General features: G+C 40.0%; 1 protein-coding gene across 1 annotated transcript in view; it reads right to left on the reverse strand.

The window, feature by feature from the left end:
• The window catches only part of Atp8a2 (ATPase phospholipid transporting 8A2), a 651,599-nt gene that overhangs the window by 222,812 nt on the left and 409,775 nt on the right, over nt 1–19,012 (reverse strand). The window contains exons 26-27 of the mRNA XM_047553899.1: nt 17,238–17,421; nt 12,382–12,492 (exon numbers count right to left, since the gene is read on the reverse strand). Of these exons, the coding sequence (XP_047409855.1) occupies nt 12,382–12,492; nt 17,238–17,421 (295 nt within the window). The remainder of the gene's footprint in view (nt 1–12,381; nt 12,493–17,237; nt 17,422–19,012) is intronic.

Genomic DNA, 19,012 nt, shown 5'->3' on the forward strand with positions numbered 1-19,012 from the left:
TTCATTTTATTTCCTTTTCTGGTTCTTAAAATTGATCTTATTAGCTTTAGTTATGGATAGAGAGAGAATCCTAGATAATGTTCTAAAAAGTTATTAGCTTAAGCAATTTAGTCCTGGTATACCAATTAACACAAAATGTTTTAGTCAGCTCTTTCATTCCTGTGACCAAGAGATCTGACAAGAACAAATTTAGAGGAGAAAAATTCATTTTGGGACTCCTGGTTTCAGAGATCTCAGTCTATAGAAGGCTGGCTCCATTCCTTGGGGCTCGAGGTGAGGCAGAACATCACAGTGGAAAGGTATGGTGGAGGAAAGGGGCTTCAGACATGGCAGAGAGAGACCTCAAGAATATATACCCCAAGGCAAGCCCAAAATGACCCACTTCCTCTAGCCATGCCCTACATGCATTCAGTTCCTCTCTGTTAATCCCTATCAGGATTAATTCACTGATTGGGTTAAGCCTTCTTGCATTGTCTCACACATGAGCTTTTGTGGGCACCTCAAAATACAAAAAAATGTGTTTTGCTTCATTTGTGCAAATAGACCATAGCTAGGTTCACTTTTTTTCATAAGTTTCTCTTGCAAGTCCCCCCTCACCAAAAAAAGTCAGCTTTATAAATTCAAAATATACTCAGATGTGAGAACAGCAATAAAGGTCTGGGAAAGTTTATTTTCCTTCTTCATATTAACAAATACTAGTGGCCAGGATACATCTCTTTGTTGCTCAATCAGAGTGGAGTGTTCCAATGCAGGTTAGATTTAAAGAGTGCCCTAAAGGGAGGTGTGGCTGATAGAACTGGATACATTGAACCTATTCAGATTGCTCCTGACTTACAGTGCTTCAACTAATAATTTTTCAAATTTACGATGGAGCAAAAGCAATAGGCATTCAGTAGAAACTCACTTTGAAAGTTGCCCCTTTATTCTGTTTTCCAAAGTTGATCTTTCCCCCACATGAGCATTATGCTGTCTGATTCTCGTAAGGCTGGGAGGCGGCAGTGACTCCAGCTCCTGGTCAGCCCCCATGATCATGAGGGGAAACAACCAACACTCTGGTGTGCTGTGCTGATTAAGTTACAATGTCTGACAGGTTAGGGAGATTAAATGTATTTTCCACTTATGACATACTCAACTTATGGATTCATCAGGGAAGAAACTCATCCCAAGCCAAGGAACACTGCAGTTGTTCTGGGTTAAAAAAAAAAAAAAAGATCTATCCAAGTAGCACTTTCCCACCTGGAAGCACGAACATCCTCTTTACTGCATAACCACCACCCAGGGGTCCTCAGGGAGAGAAGAAATTGTGTTTTCAGCCAGGCAGTTCTCTGGAACCAGTGCTCTGACCGGTCTGAGGGCAGGCAGATGCCTTGACCTAGTGCATCTTGGAGAAGGGGTTTCTTTTAACAAAAGATGGTTTGGCTTAGAAAGAAACCAGCAAGATGCATGTTCTGGGAACAGAGGATTCATTTTCACATGGGTTCCTTCCAGCAACTTCCAGGAAGACTGGATTGTTTAGGGGCTGGAGCTTTAAAGGGACAAGTACAATACTTTTCATGTTTCATTTACCTGCTCTTCATGGACTAGGGCACAGTGTGGTCCTGGTCCCTGCTTCACAACCTTCTGGGGGCTTGCTTTCAGAACCCCCCAACCACGGAAATCCATGCCCCACAGGCAGAGGGATTTGGCCAACTGTGACATGGAACTGGAAGCCTTTAGGGTGAAGTTCATGCTGGACTTTTCCCTCATGCAACCCAAGTGAGGGAGATGGGGACTGAATGGGGGTGGAGGCAGAAACAGATGCCCCTTTATTCTGTTTTCCAAGATGACCTAGTTGTTTCAGAAAGTTCCAGTATGACCACAAGAACACTTTCCAAAATCCAAAACTATGGTCTTTGCTGCTGAAATGAAAATGGATATTCATTTAATTTTATCTAACTGATGGTTGCCAAAGTTTGGGGGTGGGAGTAAGAGTTTGACTACAAAGGAGAATTTGATTTCAAAAGCTAATCTTCCAGGAAGGTTAAATGGGAGAATCTATTAGTCATTCACACATTGTGTGGAATACTGACCTTAGGGGAAATTCTGGACTTGCTAATGAATGAATACATTGTCAAAAAATATGCAATAGTATGAGCTGGGTGTGGTGACACATACCTGTAGTCCCTGCTAGGGTTTAAGGCTAGCCTAGTGAGACCCCATCTCAAGAAAGAAAAAGAAAAAGAAGCAATACTATAAAATATTTGAACAGACATATCATCAAAGAAGATAAATAGACAGAAAATGAGTTCATGGAATATTGTTTAACGGGGAAATAAAACAGACAAATACCCATTACTAGGTATTTACCAAGTGAAATAAAACCTAAAAAAAGGAGTGTGCATATGGGTATCCTTCATAATTACCCAAAGTGGGAAATGGCCCAAATGTCGTTTAACAGGTGAATGGATAAAAGAACTGGGGTCCATCCATGCAATGGAATACTCAGCAATTAAAAGAAAGATAAACTACTGACACGACAGCATGGACAAAATATCAAATGCACTATGAGTGAAAGAAGTCAGAATCCGTAGGCCTTATATTTTGTGATTCCACTCCTATGACATTCGGAGAAAGGAGGAGTATAGGGTCAGAAAACAGACTAGTCACTGCCATGGGGTACTTATGGGATGATATCACGGTTCTGTGTCTGAGTGCAGTGGTGACAAGACTGCTGTTGGCATCTGGAAAGATTCAGAGAACTGTGCACTAAAAAGGGTTAATTTTACTACATGTAAATTGTACCTTATAAAGAAAGAAAGTGGTATACCATACTATAAATACCTTCAAAGGAATCAAGGAAATTCTCAGGTAAGGCTAACAAGGAGGTATCAAGGCTTTTAGTTTATAGCTTATGTTATGAAAAAGCAACTTTCAAATTGGCAAGGGACTGACAAAATGATTACCAGAATAGCATGCAGCTTAATTAAAGGAACAGAAATAAACTTTGTCCTATAATCCCTGGATTAAAGAAGCCCGTATTTTAATCAATATTTTACTGGCATGTTCTGGAGGTACAAGCAGCATTTAATAGGATAAATCTACTTTGCCTCCCCTTGATTTGAAAAAAAAAAAAAGAAAAAAAATGCAGTTAAGAAAGTATATACATATTCCTGTTCTTGAGCCTTCTTTAAATAGTTCACTGGAATTGCTAGGATCTTGGATTTGAGAAGTGGAGGACATTCTAAACGCCCAGATCATTTGCTGGGAAACCAATCCAGAGGCTCAAGCAAATCCATCAGAATGCTGTGGAGATTATTTACCACTTAAAAGTACAGACGCTTACTAGAGAAAGATGAGCCTCCTGATATGCTTCGTATAAATAGATGCTGAACTAGAGGTCAAAGGCAACAAAGTCCAAGAAAAAGAAAGACAAATTGCATTAACATGGATCATTACATTCTACTTGCATACATAAGTATGTTTGAAAACTGTGGACTCAAAACTATATCTTGTTCTTGAGTCAGGATGACCAGTTTAGAGAAAAAGAGTAAAAGAGAAGGCATCTTGCTCCTCTACAAGAAAATGCAGGACTCAAACCAAGCTGATCCTACATTATGGAAGCAATATGTGTATATTCCCCTGTCCTCTTTCCCATGATCTTCTCCACCCACTACAGAACAGGTTCTTCCTGTTGTCACATGGTCTATTCTGCCAGCTACAACTGAATCTCCATTCTTGATCTTGGAATTTCTACCATTCTCAATCAAACATCACTGAAATCCACTTGCTCAGAATGGTGCTATTTACATACCCAGAGACAAAAAGGGATAGACAGGCATGGCTAGTGAATTTGTGCTCAGACACTATTACATAATTAATTTTAGAAATTAGAGGAGATCTGATATCAAAAGTTTTGGGCAATTAGATCTCCACTAGCAGAGAAAAAGACAGGAAGAGACACATGAGAATAACATGAACAGTCAAAAATGTCAAGAAAAACCATGAGGAGAAAATTTAATCAATAAAGTCAACTTCACAAAAACGAGTATCTATTTGAGAATTTCACTGGAAATAAAAATAAGATGTGGGTAGAAGTATGTTTAAAGAATGTAATCAAACTTATTCTTTCTTCTCTCAAAAAATGAGGTGAGGGGAAAAGGTAGCATAAAATTATCTTCTAGTATTTGGCGGGTACAGTATTTTTCTTAATGAAAATTATACCAGGCAAGATTTAAGACCAGAAAGGCATTTCCTAGTTCTCTCCTTCTTGAAATGGCTCACATTCTCCCTTGATTGTGTTTCTTAATTTGCCCCAAAAGATGTCTGTCCCTTGAGATGACCCAGATTCTTCCTTGAATGTGTACCTGCTTTTCTAAATGAACCCGTGTCTCTGAAAATAGAAGTAAAAGGTTGGGGGAGGGGTTATTTCCTAAAAGGAAAGACAAATAATATTCTCTTCTAAGTAATCTTCTCTTATAGATTAAAAACAAAACAACAGCAACAAAAACAGATAAAATCCAAAAAAAAAACAAAAAGAATTAAAAAATAAACAAAATCCCCAATCATCCTCACGTGTATGTTTCTACTGAAATGTGGTCAGTGGCTTTTTCTGTTTATAGAGCAATGTGTACCTAGTCCTGCAGGGGCAAAGTAGTGAAATGGTCCCTGTCCTTAGGGAAGTCATAGCCAATTTGGAAAATAAAAATAACACTAACTCTTACAGGCAATCAGTATTAAGCTACGTGGGCACTGCCTTTGAATGAAATATGAAGAGGAGTGAGTTGGAATACATGAACTTTAATTCATGAGATGAAGTGAGTTGAATTTTTATTGTTTCCATTGCATTAACGAGGTAGGGAAGGAGAGTGGCACCCCAGTGATAAAGCACAGCTCCAGCCCACAGTAAACCTTTCCAAGTTCATGCGGGACCATAGGTCTTTTACATCTACTTTGTTTCCAGACTTACACTTTTTTATTCCAAGGGCATTTTATGGAGTTTCAAAGACAATTTTCAAAAGTGAAAAAAAAAAAAAAATCAATGCTAAATATATGTTTTTTTAAAATGCTGGGTTTTTATAATGATCCTTTTAGCTAGGGCAGCTGGAAAAACATCAAAAAAAGAAAAAGCATACATTGTCACATGTAAAAGGCAGTAAGAATCTATTTTTATAAAGTTCAAAGTGATTGTGATTCTTGCAGGGGAATCCCTCCAGACTACTAGTATTTCGCTGGCTTTATATCTACCTCCACCCTGCCCACACACTTTTTGCTAATAAACTCGAAGCCCTATCCACTAGCAGTCACCAATTGGCCTTGGAGAGGACATTCCTAAGCTCATGTCTAACTACTTCTGCAGTCATCTTCCAACAGAAATATAAAACCCCTTCCCTGTTATTTACTAAGGGCTTGCTAACTTGTGACATTTATCACAGGACTGGAATAAACAGAGCGTGGAATGGGAAAGACAGGTGCTGGCCTCTCTCTGGCATACTGACCTGACCCTCTCCTTCTGCCCTTTTCACCTGATCAGTTCCTACTCATCCTTCAAGTCTTAACTCTTTTCATCCTGGGACCCAGTGCCCCCAGTCCACCACCACTGTAATGTACCAGTTCTAAGAGTTCTCATTGCAAGTCTCCTGCCAAGCCATCAACTGCCATGCTGTATAACCGTGGGACTTTTGTTAATCTGCATTCCCCACTCTGTTCCAAGAGCAGGGATCTCATTCAACTCATCCCCATAGCCCAAGAGTGCTGGACTTGAGAATGAGGCCAGAAAAGTAGAATTCAGAATGTTTGTATTTCAAGTTAATTTTCCAATTGCCCAAGGGGAAGCCTCTGTAAGTAGTTTTCCTACTGACATTTTAAAACTGTAATTACTGCTCAATAATTATCAGTACATGGGCTCTGTAAGCTGGGTGCTCTTGGGATATGGTTGGCACCAAGCCTGTGCACACACAGTTCCCTGTACATACAACCATGGGAGAGGAACTTATGCTTTACTCACCTTTCTTCTCACTCCCATTAGTTAAGACTCTGTCCTGGTACCTCTGGTCTTAGCATTGCATCTGCAGTGGAGTAGGAGGTCAATGCCCATTGAAATCTTTAATAGAAGGTGGATGATTTGCACATTGATGAAGCCACAGCATTTACAGAAAGGCCTGTATGTCGACTGTGCTTTTCAATTTGCCTTTTACCTATTAACATGTTAACACTAAGCTTGCACCTGCCAATCTAGACCCCAAAATCCTTTCAGGAAACAAAGCCACCTCTGCCAAGGCAGAAGCACAGACAATAAGAAGAAAGATTAGCGACTGGGAATTTTGTTTTCTACCACAATGAGATTTCTTGTGTATCAAGAATGAAACATCACTCCTTGGTCTTTTGGCTAAGATCAAGTAAATAATGAAACACATTTTTTAAGATATATGTAAGTCACGCATTGTATCTGAGATGGGAAAAAATCACTAGATGAATTTTTTACTATGGTTTTAAAATATCTATTCTCTATAAATTCTAGTATTTAAAGTAAAATCAACTCTAAAGTCAGTGACTTTGTAAAGCTATAAAACAGCTAAAGGGAATATGTATATTTAAAAAATAAAAATTCAAAGTACTTATCTACTGAGAACTTTTAAGATTGGAATGGTAAATTATACACAAATAATCCATAATCCAATTTTTGAAATTTGAAGACACAAAAATCAAAATGTTGGTAAGCCTCTTCTCATTTTCTACAAGTACTATAAAGAGGTTTTTACTTTGTTTTAAGCTTGTCAGATACTGACAAGCTTTTCACTAGCTATCAACTAAATTCTGTTGGTTAGGTTTCATTGGGTCCCCAAATTGTTAAGGTCTTTGACTCATCATTTTTCATTCGTAATAGTATTTCCAGACCTCCATGCTAACTATGCATCCCATTTCCTGTTCTTTATCCCATACAAGTTTAATGATCCCCAAGAAAACACTAAAATTTTATATATAGGTTGCCAAAAATAAGCGGACACTACAAGTAGTATACAATTCCTATGTTTTTGCATCAGTATCCAGAGTTATGGTTATCCCTGTTAAGAACCACCAACTAATCACTGTGATGATCACCATTATGGTCACTAATCACCATGATAATTTCAAAGTCTTATCTCTATTTCAAAGATAATTTGGTGTATCTTCTTTATGTTACACCAAAGTTTATGAGGGATCCATATCATAATTTTTGTAATATATACTATTCAAGACAGTATTATTATTCAAGTAATGTTCTTATGAGTTTTCTATTTAATTTTTACTCTTCCTAAAATTTTTTATCTGTTCCATAAAATATTCCCAAGATTAAGAAAGTCCATGGACAAATACAAACCTAGAAAATGCTTAAAATACTGATGACACTGTTTTCAAGCTGTGTTCAATTCAGAAACTCCGAATAATTAACTCCTAATATGCTGGGTAGTATAGGAGCTTTAAAGAATTCACTGTCAATCTCTTGTTTAGGAGATACCACAGAGATATCACATCAGGACTTCCAAAATTTATAGGAATCCTTCCTTAACCTCTTAATCAATTTTGCATTTAAGGCAGACTCCTCCCATTGTCAAAATCAAAGAATTTCTAAAAATCAATACTTGCTTTCTGCTTGCAACTTATGTGAGGAGATAGTTACAGTGTTCATAACTTATGTCCTATTCTTAAAATTATAAAACTACATTTTAAGTTCTCTTCTTACCATCTACTCTATATATTGACAAACTTTCTGAAGTCACTTTTACCATGTATCTTGCCTATTCTAAAATGAGAAGGGGAATTCCAGCTTCTAATGGTAAGACAACTCCTACTGAGTTACTCAGATCAGGTTCCTTGGCCACTCACACATCCTATCCAGCTAATTTTATTCCCATTCCCACCTCCCAGTGCAGACACACAGGGAAGGCTTCCCCGGCAGCGGCTTCAGCAACCTCCTTTACCCTGCAAGGCTCAGAATCTCTGAGACTTTTAGCCCCTAGCAGGACTCTACCTTCTGAGAAACATGGTCCATCTGATGACCACCACAAAACTTAGCATTTAATTGGTTTAGTACAAAACAAAACTAAATGTGACATTTATTTTTCAATTCTTCAATAAGCTCCCCACAGCATAAGTTGTTACATTTGATCTCTCTCAAGATGATCAAGGCAGCAAAGTACTTGTGACTTTTTTTTCCTTCTTTCTTTCCTTCCTTCCTTCCTTCCTTCTTTCCTTCCTTCTCCCCCTCCCTCCTAACATTTTTTTATTGTGCTGTAATATACATAACATAAAGTCTTCCATCTTAACCACTTTTAAGTGTCTAGTTCTAATGATGCACTCCGTACAACATCATTGAGCAACCATCACCCCATCCATCTCCAGACCTCTTTGTGACACTCTTGGGATCATCTATGAGCAGCAGACAGAAAATTGTTGGTTTATTTCTAATAATAAAAATCCAGTTTTAATTCAGAGAACAGTACACTTAAAAGGGTGTATTTTGCTGTCGATTAACTATACGTTAACAGCAATGATTGAACATGAAGGAAGGGAACACCTCGAGAGAAAAAGCTGCCGACAACTGGGACCCACACCACAGAGGAGTAGGTGATGAGAGGGAGATGGGAACTTCAAGAGAAGTCACGGAGCCCTCTGGTGGGTTTGAAGACAGCAGTGCATTTACTCATTTACTGCCAACATTCTGAGTATTCTATTCCAGGCACTGTGCCAGTCACTTTAATTGGTAAGAGGTATGTTTCAGAAATCTTATCCTGGTTGCACTAGAGAATGCAAATAGTAGCTTTTGTAATTGTCCAGGTAAAAAGTACTAACTCAAAGCAGCAGCAGAGGGGATGGAGGCAAAGGTCGTATGTGGTTTTAGTGTTACATATTAACAAGGCCACCATAAAACCACAGATCCCATCATTTTGTTCCTACTTTTGAAATCCCCTGAACCATTGGTTATTTTGACCTGAATAAATTTTTATGTGACACATTCAGGAAGTACTAAATAAAATCTGTCAGCAACAAAGAATCTGTTATACAGGTAGAAAAACACAAATTGAGCACGTTACATTCAAGGCAATGTGATGAAAAAAAAAGTTTACGTGGATCAATTTGGTAGAATATATCTGGCCTGAGCGGAGGAAGAGTTGATATTCCATATTGCATAAGATTTCTTTTGGGTGAAAACTGGAGATGGCATAAATGTTATCAGTGCAGGAAGCGGTTAGAGATTGCAGAATATGGAACAGTGAAATTTCATGCACTGGGTTCAAGTTTAGTACCAAGGAATGGTTTCCAAAATACACTTAAGTGAAACAGGAATTATGGAGTACACTGCACAGCATGATGACATTTATCTAAAAACATCTATGTGTTTTTGTATGTGTATTTTGTAAATATCTCAGTTAACTACAGAGGAAAAGGTCAGGACAGAGAAGAGGTAGGGAGAGGGGAGAGAGGAGAAGGTTTGTATTCCATACAGGAATGAGAGAATACATCCATGTGTTTCTTGTATAGGAAAACCACTTTTATAGGTTAGTATACCAAGTGAGAAGACTACGTTACATCACAGTCTTACAGCTCTTCCCTCTAGTCTTTACTGGTAATTCAAATCATATAATAGTCCTCATAATAAAAGTTGAGAACAGTGTGCATGTGTTTTAATTTGTGAAATTGCTTTTAGACTGTAGAGTTAAATGACTGGTAGTTACGTATAATCAGAGGATATTTGAGATGAGAACATATTGGCTATTGCCAAGGGTCTCTCCTTGAGTCACAAGAAAACCCTTTAAGAGAACTAAAGAACATATTTAATTTATTCTCACTTAACTAATTAATTGTACGTTTACTTTTAGTATTTTTTGCAAATGAGCAAAGCAATTCACAGCAATCTTTGATCTTGCAATTTGAAACACACTGAAATAGCATGCAAGTAATATCTTCCTATTTTCAAAATTATATTTGAAGTGCATGCTGAAGCCAGGGAAATAATTTGGCCACAGTAAAAATGGTCTGGGTCTATGCCCTAACATAAGGGCTCAGAGAAGGGTTGGTTTTATTTTCTTGGTTGCCAAATTAATATCTCCTAGATATACTAAATAGAAAATTGGGCAAGAAGTGGTGGAGATTTTACATTTTTTAAACTTTATAAAAATGTCTGAAAAGGCCATTTTCAGAAGACTGTTTGACTATGGTTGTTTGGCTATAACTGAAAAATTAATTTGTAGCACTCACATGGCATTTTCAGGGCCTCCTTCCAAATGGAACTTTTAAAACAGACTAAAATTGAGCTCTTCTCAGCCCTGGCCCACTTGGAAGTTTAAAAAAAAAAAAAAAAGGAAAAAAAGCAAGATAGTAGGTGTAAATGACTAAGAAGGGCCCTGGAGGGTTGCTCCGGAAGGCCAAAAGATTGGAAGCTGCATGTACAATGTCTCCATAACAAGTCTAGACTATCTGTAATCTGCTGATGGTGAAGAAAACCAGATTATTAAGGAACCTTGTGGAGCCAACAATTGCAGGAGCACAAAACGGTGGGAAACCCAGGACGACATGTAAGAAAAGAGTTCCAGCACTCCTTTACACTATTATCTGTGACCCAAGTGACATTTAAGAGTGACTCCTATCGGGAATGCAAAACAACGTGGCAGGAGGAGGACCACAAACATCTTTAAGTGCCAAGAGGGAACTGTAAAAATGAAAGCAGGAAGAAGATAGAGACTACAACATACCATTACTCTAATATCTCACGTTCTCACCTGGGGCAGACAGAGTTGAATGTTACAGCATAGGACAGGCAGACAAATGGTGGATGATTTTTGTAAATTATTGATTTTTTTTAATCTCATATATTGAATAAAATGGTAGTTTCATCCCTAAGTCTCTCAAGATCCTGCTTATATTTTCTTCCTGTAAAAATAAGTCTTATCTGTTTAATATGAGCAGACAAAACATCCCACACAAAGATTCAAATGAAGAAGAATGGGTCAGGTTTCAGGACTTTAACCACATCTATTTGGATTGCCCATAACATTCTTTATGACTCAGGGCTGCTCCCCAATCCCAAGAAGATTTTGTGTGAACTAGATAGGCATCCTTTCTGCAGATGTAGCTTCTTCACCGTGGGGATACAACTGGGCAAAGAGGTTGACCATAGTGCAAATTAGAAAAATGCATGATTGTTTCTAGGTGGGCTTCAGGCAGCATGAGGGATGGAGAAGCACTGCCTACATTTTTGCCCCATTTACATCTTTGGTTGGGTAGTCTTATGCAGTGAACAACATATACAACTCAGGAAAGTTACTCTTTAGTAGTTTAGTTCTGCCTGTATGTTTCACTTGAATGACTCATTAAGAAAGATTAAGCAAGCTGGTGAGGAAACAGTCACAGTTACATCAGCAAGTCAGTCTTAAAATTATCTGAACTGAGTATTTTAAGAGTCTACATCAGAAAAACTGGATCTCTGCAATGGTTATTATTTTAGTCAAGAGTTGAAAAATCAGACCATGATAGAATGAGATATTAAAAACCATGAACAATGAACATTGCTTTTCTATTGCTTCATAGAGCAACCGTGCATGTCCTCTTTTCTATTAGTCATGACGGCTTCAAAATTCACATCTTTTTAGCAGGGCTGTTCTTAAAGAGGAAGAATGAGGCCACCATTATCACTGATAGCAAACATAAAGTACATTTTCCACTTTTTCTTGGGCCCGGCCCTCTAGCAAGCACATTCATTTCATTTGTAACTGAATCAGCATCTTGAAAAATTGCTGCACAACAGAATATGAACTCATGTGATATTTGAAATTATCTTGTTGGTTTCCTCCCCTCTGTTCCTCTTACTCCCATACCCTCCTCACATAGGTATTAGCATTTCAATATCCCAGGAGCAGTGAATGGGGACTCTGGAACCTTGAAGATCCAGGAGAGAAATACAAGCAAGAAATCAAGCCCTGTTCACGCCAGGGGAAACCAACAAACAAAAATTTTAGGAATGACTCATTGCCCACCAAGAGATGTGAGAACTTCTGGTACTGGAACACTGACCATTGCAGCTCAGACCAGTACAGAAGAGGAGGCTGTGAGTGACAGCAAAACATCCTACTCCAGCCAAGGACACAGGCAGAGGCAGGCAAGGAGACACACAGAATCAGGAGGGGGCGTAGGGTGGGGGAGGAAGACGTGGCTGGCCAGGGAAGGAAGGCTGCAGACCCCTGGCTTTGGTTCCTCAACTCGAGGACCTTGACCTGGATGGTATACCAGTTTTACAGGGAGGCTATTTGCCACCTGAGTTCTAATAAGACCCCAAAGTATCTTTCCTTTGACTTCACATTAACAAAACCCTTTCTTGAAATGACTTTAGTTTCCTCCCCAAGGGAAAAAAAAATCCCCTTTCCTTACCTCAATGATGTAGAGGACCACATTCTTGTAGAAGCAGTATAATATGCACTTGGTCACCCGGATATAGCTCCAGGCTCCATGTACAAGCAGCAGCTTCTCCAAGTAGGAAAACTGCAAAAGGAAGATACCAAAGTTCAGAAGAGCCTGTCACAGAGGAAAAAATGTCACAAAATGTGCTTATAAGCAGAAAACAGGTAAGGTAGGTACAAGAATCTAGATTCTGTGGGTAACCTGAGAAAACTTTCCCCCAAGGTGGCGCTTTGAATCCACATGAGAAAAATAAAATCTCTTAAATCTACTTTATTAATACCTTCCCCAAATGTACTTCTGGACTTCTTATTGTGATTCTCACAGAATCTATGTATTTATTTACTTATTTTGGTACTAGAGATTGAACCCAGGGGTGCTCTTTCACTGAGCTACATTTTAATTTTCTATTTGAGACAGGGTCTTGCCAAGTTGTTGAGGTTGGCCTTGAATTTGCCGTCCTCCTGTTTCAGCCTCTCAAGTTGTGGGGATTATAGGTATGTGCCACCCTGCTCAACAACAGAACTCTATTTAAACTAACACTTTTTAAGGGTCTTAATTATTATAAGAAGGTGACCAACCAGACTGGAAGAAAAGTACAGTGGGAATCAGATGTCTGTACATAATCCAGTCACAGATTTTATGGTGACAACAGGAACAAAGTGACAGGGACAACTTATGCAATAATGCCTTGCTTGTATGCCCGCATACACAGAAACTGCTTCCACTGACAGCCTGTAAGTTACAATCACACACAGAAAACACACACAGAGACAGGTACACAGAGAGATACATGTACCGGTACACAAAGATACACATACACACAAATAGACACACAGTCAGACACAGAGGCGTACAGACATTAACATAGACAGAGAGAAATTTTATATACACACACAATGCCTCCACTTCTATACCCATTGTGTTCATTTTTTGACTCCACCTAGTCCAGAGCACCTCTTGTCAGAGTGCTGTGCAGTCAAAGCGGTTGATTGGTTCTAGCTGACAGTGATGCCAAGGCTCCTGCGGATTGAGTGGGAGGCAGCGATATTCCATTGAAATCCATGCATCCTCTTTGGGGCAAGGGTCTACCTTCTCAGCCTCCCCTTAGCTTAGTGTTGCCTTCTGGGTCCAAGAGCGTGACCTAAAAAGTGTGAACCTTGACCTGGAGGGAGGGTAACGAGGGTGTTGTTTGTTTGTTGGTTTTCACTTGTTTCTTTGTAGATTACGTCACGCTCTGGCAAGAATGTACTATTAGGGGAAAACTTGTGTAAAGTCATAGTGTCTGTACATTCAGTGTGCCCTATCCTGGTTGCTGTGGTGCTTTGGATGTGGTCTGTCCCTCACAGGGTCCTATACTGGAAGCGTGACAACAGTGTGGCACTGTAAGAGGTGGTGGTGGGGTCCTTATGAGGAAAAGTTGAGAGGAAGGTGATTGGGACACTAGGGGCACAGCATTCAGAAGAGATTCCCTAGTTAATTCCTATAAGAGGAATAAAAAAAGCAGTCCTAGCTCCATCTTGCTTTCTGTCTTCCTGCCTCATTATGGTGATCTTTCTTTCTCACGTGAGCTCCCATCATTGTGGCCACACCGCAGCCAGCAGATGTTGGTAGCATGCTCCTGGACTTCCAAAACAGTGAAAGAAATAACCCTCTTTTCTTTAGTAAGTATTCTATTACAGAAACAGACTAATTCAGTTGCCTTAAATGAAAATCTTAATTTCTCCATTCTAAGTCATAGTATCAGAAGGCCCCTGTTCCTGACCCTGGGCAAAGCAAGACAATACTTCTAGGAGAGACAATTGGGCTGTGCTGAGAATATCCTAGAACATTAGAAATTCCTTTGTTATTGTAAACTTCCTATCAATTTCAGGTGACTTTTTTTTTTATTGTAAACAAATGGGATACATGTTGTTTCTCTGTACATGGCGTAAAGGCATACCATTTGTGTAATCATAAATTTACATAGGGTAATGCTGTTTGATTCATTCTGTTATTTTTTCCCTTCCCCCCCACCCCTCCCACCCCTCTTTTCCCTCTATACAGTTCAGGTGACTTCTGAAATTAAATTTTACTATCTGTAGAAAAGAAAGACTTCACTGAAAATAAAATATTTTAAAAAACGTTTCTTTTCCAGAGGAAACTACATAATAATTCCCTTTAGCACTAAAGAAGGACACTATATCAAAGGCAAAGTCACATTTCAATGAGTTCTTCCTGGCCACTCATCAAAATCTAGAGGATGACTTCAAAATGTCAGAAGTAGGTACATATGGAAAATAAAACTCCTCATAAAGGTTCATTAAGGATTCCAAAGGGGAATGGGGAATCATAAAATAACTAGCTAAACAAATAAAAAGGAAGTTTGCATTTGACCTGGACCTCCTGGTGTTAAATTTCAATGGGCACAAAGAACATCTGCTTGAGTCATCTTGAAGGCCTCAACCTGAGCGTTACAATGATTTGTTTTCAGGGAGGGGAAAAAAAAAAAAAAAAAAAAAACCTATATCCTAAATCAAAATGCTGTCTTCCTGAAGTCATTCAAAAGACATTAAGAAGGTTGGGGCCGGAATGATTCTCACCATAGGAGAACAGGAAGCTGAGGGCTCCAGGTGAAGTTTTACACCCACAATCTAGGCTGCCCAGAGTCAGGCAGACAGACAGAGGATGGGTGTCTGTCCCAGGTTGCCCCTGTGCATAGAAGCATGAGGCAGGTGGAAAAGAAATGGAATGAGAGCTCTGTCTGCTTCACAGTTTTCCCAAGGGTAAGTCATTAAGCTAAATATCTTTTTTCTTCTCTACCTCACCTTACACCGTACTTCCTCAAAAACTCAATCTAAAAAGTATTCACTCACATTAAAGTGAACACATAAAGCACACAGTATGAACTTCAGTCAGAGATGTTCATTCTTTTGGGAGGGACAAAGGAATTCATCCACTCATGGTATTTCTGGTGTAGTAATTAAGGTACAAAGAACATCATGTTGGGTGGAGATGAGGCAAAGTTAAGCATGAAATTGGCCCTAAAATAACAGCATCCTTGCCTAATCATGAACAGGACCATGGACAGGAGAAACAAAGGCCCACATACTCATGTGGGCTCCATCAGTTCCTTTGGCGGAGGCGCTCATTACCCTGGGAGGGCAAGAAAACCCCCAAGTGGGGTTATACTGCTCCCTGCTCCACCCTTCTTCGACACTTTTAATCTAATGAAAGCAACTGCTCCAGATTTCACATCCTATTAGTATGCAGTTTCAACATAGCAGGTCATGGAATCTCCCTTCCCTAGACATTTTAAAGAAAAAGACAGACAAATATTTGCCTGGAACTCCTAGGAAACCTCTTAAGATCCCTTCCAGCCATATGATGTTATAACTCAAGTATTTAATAATGCTGGGGTGTATAACATCCACAGTTGCTGACAGCATACAGGAAGCTTGAGTCCCCCAGGCCTCTGAGTAGTTGACTCGGGAAGTAATCGGGCAGGTGTGCAGGGCGACCCCCAACTTCATTCAGGGTCTGTAGTTCTCTGACCTTGGATGGACACTCAGACCTGAGACAGGTCACCTGATGCAAAAGAACCTTGATTTTTCCACATGTAAAACCAGGATTTCTTCTCTTACCTACTCCAGGAATCATCCTGAGGATTTATTTGAAATCAACAAAAGAACAAGATTGATTTCATGCTCTTTTCAGAGCCACGTGGATTTTGTAATTCCTCCCTGTGTTTGCAGAATGTGGAAATGGAAGGGAACCTGAGCGGTGATCTAAGGCAGCCCTCCTTTGGGGAGGGGGAGCCCCAAAGCTGCAGAGGACCAGCCCACAAGTCCTGGAGCTACAGGAAGTTTGCTCGTGTTTTATAGGCAGCCCCTGATTTTAGCTCTAAGCCACTATTCCTTGGGTTCATGTGATTAAGGTTAACACATACTTCAAAAGTCTAACCACAGAAACAGGAGAGAGCTCTTGCTAACTAGTGAATGAGCCAATAGTCACAACATATTGTGATCTGGAGACAGGAGGAAATGGTCTGTGTTCCTGGGATGATGAGGCTTTCTGGATGATCCAGTAGGCCAGATGATTTAGACATGTGCCCTAGCAGTCAGGAGGTCGGCTCTTTTCCTTCACCTTTCAACTTCATTAAGGAATAGCCATTTCTTTCATCTTCAAGCCACCTATGCAGTGACCACAAAGCACCTCAGGAACCTCTGCATGCGATACTCAAGTCAGAGAGGAATGGAATGAACTTGGCCTGACTGCAGGTGGTCACTGGCTACTGACCATGGGTCATGATGGCCCAACCCCAACTCAATGCTCTCAACAATTAATCTCATGGTAGCGGTCCTGGGCAGTCACCCTGTCATGACTGCAGAGAGGGAGCAGCTGTAAATCGCTGCTTTTCCCTGACCTTAGATACCTGAACAGTGCATGACAGCGTCTTCTGAAAGAGGAGAGGTGTCACAGAGAATGGATGTTATGAACACAGCTGTTCTCCAGCAGGGGGATGCATACAAGAAAACCCATGCAGAAGAAACAAGTGGAGCATGAGAGGCAATAACTCACAGGATCAGGAGCCCATCTGTCAGGAATGACATGTCACCTGGATGGCAAGGAAGTGGGACCAGCCCTACTCTGACAAAGGAAACGGGGCCTCCAAACTGCACAGGATCAAAATAATGGAGAAATTTGAATACACCAGCAGTTTCACCTAGATGGCAACCTCAGAAGGAGTGGCAGAGTCTTCGGGACTAGAGGCAGGTCAAGTCCAGGTTCTCATGCACAGCTGCCTTCACCATAACAGGACAGGACAACTGGTCGCTCACGTGGCTTACCTGTGCAATAGCGTAATCTGAGTTGTTGGTGGCCTGCATGCCCTCGTTGCCACTGATCCCCACACCCACGTGGGCTGTCTGTATCATCCCAACATCATTAGCACCATCTCCTATGGCCAGGGTGATGGCCTTCACCCGCTTCTTCACCACTTCCACTATCTCAGACTTCTGCAGAGGAGATACTCTGTGAGAAAAGAAAGAGAAATTATGACGACATTTGTCTTTTCAGAGGAAACAGCTGTAATCTACATTCAGCAGCATTAAAAGGGCAGTTATTGGCCAATGTCCAAATCCAATACATACATTTTATGCTCATGTTCAAAGAAGCTTGCAGAAAACAGTAGCTTGTGGCTTTCAAGTGTTTGCCAACTTCACAGATGAAATATACCACCCGAAGCTAACTTAAAACCCAGCCTCTTTGCAATCGCCCTGCTCAGTTGGAACCACCCGAGAGCAAACTCTTCAGGGGCACATGTGCCCTGCTGAACAATGAAGGCAGTTAAACTGGTCACAGGGGTCTTCAGAAACATCTTCCCAATAAATCAGAACACTAGCACAGACCCCATGTGTTCTTTGCTGCACATCATCTATAACCTAGGGCTGGCAAGGGAATTTTCTATAAAATCTGCTTTTACAGAAGGCAAAGAAAATTGGCAGGGCAAAAGAAAGGGCAGGAAGAAGGCCAGAGTAAGAGGAAAGAAGAAAGACTCGTTCATCTCTACCTGGAGATGGACAAGTCTTTGATGGGCAGCCAGGGCAAGATTGAAGACCAGAGATCTCAGGAGTAAAGGTCTACCATAACTATACTTTGTAGAAGCACAGCCCAAAAGGGAAAGAGAAAAGAAGTCCCTGACTAAGAGAGGCTGTTCTACCAGAGATGGAAGAAGGTGGTGTAGTTTTCATAATTCCTCAGGTCATCTGGGAAGAAGACCTACTAGACATCTGTGGTTCAAAAGCACAGCAACATTAATTATAATGAAGCATTTAATCAGAGTACAAGACCACACAAACCAACAGCATGAAAAAACCACTAGTGTCTCAGGACTGATTTATTTGAAATTTAGAATTGAAAAACTGATATTTGACTTAGGAAACTGAAAACGCCTGAATCACTGGCATATGCACACAAAGTAAAGACTTCCAGGTTCCCTGAGGTCTACTGCTGAATGTGGACTGTAATGTAAACTAGAATGGGCACTCAGACTATAACCGCTCAGATGGCCTCCATCCACAAAGGTACGCATTCCCAATAGAAAACCTAAATGTTACCTTACATTTAATTTTACCAGTCTGGAATACAGCATGAAGCCTTTGCTATACTGTCAGTGACAGATATAAAAATAAGAGAGGTAGAAAAGCAGAACTTAAGAGTTGAAAGGGCTTTAGAAACCATGCCATACATTCCAATATCTCCTTTTTAATTTTCACAAGAGTTTGCTATAGTGGGAATTCACTGTTTCTTAGAGTAAATGAAATCACTAAAAATTATTGTTGCTTTTTTGTTGTTATTGAGCATACTTAAATGTACTAATTCTGTCCTGTGAGTAGACCAGACCAAGTCTAACTTCTCTTTCATATATCTGAAAGACTGAAATATGAAGACAACTATCACATTCTTCCCCCAATGCTTAGCTTCTGCTAAATATTCTCCAGTTCTTTGACTTTTAGTTAATGGCATGCTTCAGAACCCCAAAACAGCCTCTAAGTATGACCTTCTAGAAGCTGAGAGCTTAATGTAAGCTAAAATGAAGTTCCCAGAAGCTTTATTATTGCTT

This window comes from Sciurus carolinensis, chromosome 5, assembly GCF_902686445.1.
Source record: "Sciurus carolinensis chromosome 5, mSciCar1.2, whole genome shotgun sequence".
NCBI classification, from domain to species: domain Eukaryota; kingdom Metazoa; phylum Chordata; class Mammalia; order Rodentia; family Sciuridae; genus Sciurus; species Sciurus carolinensis.